We start from the raw sequence: 2051 nt of genomic DNA, 5'->3' as shown, positions 1-2051 counted from the left end.
CACACCTCCCCCCGTTCCGAAGAGGAGTGAGAGGAGCCCGTGGAAACGTTTAAACGTGGCCTTGCAATCCGTCAGGTGCTTAGGTTTCCTATCATTTACGAAAATGCGTGCGCTGTCGGATGATTGCAACGAGCAACTTTGCAATTGAACTTCGAACCACCAGCGTAGTGTGGAATGTGGAATTGTGTGGAATTGTTCCTTCGATTGGATTAGAATTGTTAAGTTGGGCCTCCTCTGAACGGCAAGCCGTCGGGTAGAATTATGTAGCAGGGTTGGAAAGCCTGTGTGTGGTTACCTCCGTATTGTTTGGATATGGAATAACATACGGAATTGTGAGGTGAGAGATTCCCCATATGTTCTACGGAAATCCCCGCAATTGCTACCGTTTTTCTCAATTGCCTTTCCGCAATTTGGTTTGCCGATTCCACTTAAAATATGATTCTTTGGGTGGCGCCTCGCATAGTATTCCCAGTCCGCGATCAGTACGTTTGTACAAAATTTCTTCGATGGAAGACACAAAGTTCCTCGCCGTGTTCCGCATAGTGCGTCACTCCTTGCGTCTGACCGGAATCGACATTTTCGCCGAAAATTGGCGACCCAATGCGTGGTTCATTATGTGTTTAACCATGTTGGTCATTCAGCCGTACGTTGCGCTGTATTTCATAGTGAAATACACCGATTCCATCAATCTGTTCGCGGAGTGTATATCCATAATGATTTCAACGCTCGATGCCCTTTTTGGGTTGGTGGAATTCGTCGTCAACCGTGGGGCCTGGAACTCGGTCATGCAGGATGTGCACGACAGACGTTTCATGTACAAAACGCAGAGGATGTCCGAACTGTTTGATCGGTATTACGAACGGAATCTGTTCTTCGTGCGGGTACTCTACGCGATCTACATGTCCACATTTTCCTACTGCCTGCTTCCTCTAGTAATTTCGGAGCCCAGCAAGTTCAACCTCCCGCTTCCTTTCATTCTGCCTCATGTTGATCCGTCCCAGCAATTCTTCTACCCCCTGAACTACATTCACCACTTACTTATTTCACTCGTTAGTCAGCATGTTTTGATTGGACAGTGTTCGGCCCTCGTTATCGGAGTCGTGTCCGCGTGCTGCCAGATTGAGGCCCTCAAATTGCAGCTAGAGGATCTCAACGAGCAAATCAACGATCCCGCCGTTAAGGCCGCAACCCTCCGTGAATCCATCGTTGAAATAATCAAACTGCATGCTGCCACCAAGGAATACATCTCCCGAATTCAGAAGAAGTATGCTCTCGTCTATCTCTCGATGTTCGTGACCTGTGGCGTAATCGTTTGCATGTGTCTCAACGTGATTGCGGATGACTTCTACAATTCGGCTCCCTTCCTGATGATGGCGGGTGGCTTCTCGATGCTGGTGCACTGCTTCTTCGGCAACAAGTTGCTCATCGCGAACGACAGCCTCCCGGCTGCAATCTACGGCATCGATTGGTACCGGCTACCGATACCGGAGCAGAAGATGATTGGTTTTCTGCTTACCAACGCTCAGCGGGATGCCCTACTGAATGGGGTGTTTATGCCATTGAATATGTCGTCGTATCTTTCGGTGAGTTTGTGCGATTCGGACAAAGCGGAGTTGAGTGTTGTTGATTTTGGTATTTTTGTTCTGTTGCAGATTATGAAGGCAGCGTTTTCATACTATTCGATTCTAAACTAGAGGATTCTTAATCATCAGTATCAAGGCAAAATATTATTCACATATTCCATCACAAATTTTCCAACAGTCAGTGGAAACGTAAAGATTTCCTTTGATTATTGGGAATATAATCTACACAACGCTAGCTTGTTCTTGACAGAAAATATGCCTTTCATTGTGTTGAAACGACAAATGCACAAATAAAAGCACCTGTTTTTAAAAATGTTAAAAGTGTTGTATGTACGGATCAGACTTCTCATTCTCTTAGACTGACTTGTTGAGATTTCCACCTTGAATTATAGTTAACCACTATAATTAATACACAAGAGTAAATTGGTTTTCAACTGATTATATTTTATTCGTCTAAATTATCCTAAG

At 45.1% G+C, this 2051-nt stretch overlaps 1 protein-coding gene across 1 annotated transcript; it reads left to right on the top strand.

Annotated features, from left to right (window-relative positions):
* Positions 1-506: 506 nt before the first annotated feature.
* LOC129763256 (putative odorant receptor 83c) lies at positions 507-1747 on the top strand. Its single transcript, XM_055762145.1, has 2 exons — positions 507-1583; positions 1653-1747. Exons 1-2 carry the CDS (start codon positions 507-509, stop codon positions 1692-1694), a joined length of 1119 nt encoding a protein of 372 aa, XP_055618120.1. The 3' UTR covers positions 1695-1747.
* Positions 1748-2051: the final 304 nt, after the last annotated feature.

The sequence above is a fragment of the Toxorhynchites rutilus genome, chromosome 1, assembly GCF_029784135.1.
Source record: "Toxorhynchites rutilus septentrionalis strain SRP chromosome 1, ASM2978413v1, whole genome shotgun sequence".
Classification (NCBI taxonomy): domain Eukaryota; kingdom Metazoa; phylum Arthropoda; class Insecta; order Diptera; family Culicidae; genus Toxorhynchites; species Toxorhynchites rutilus.
This window is presented reverse-complemented; position numbering and strand designations above follow the sequence as displayed.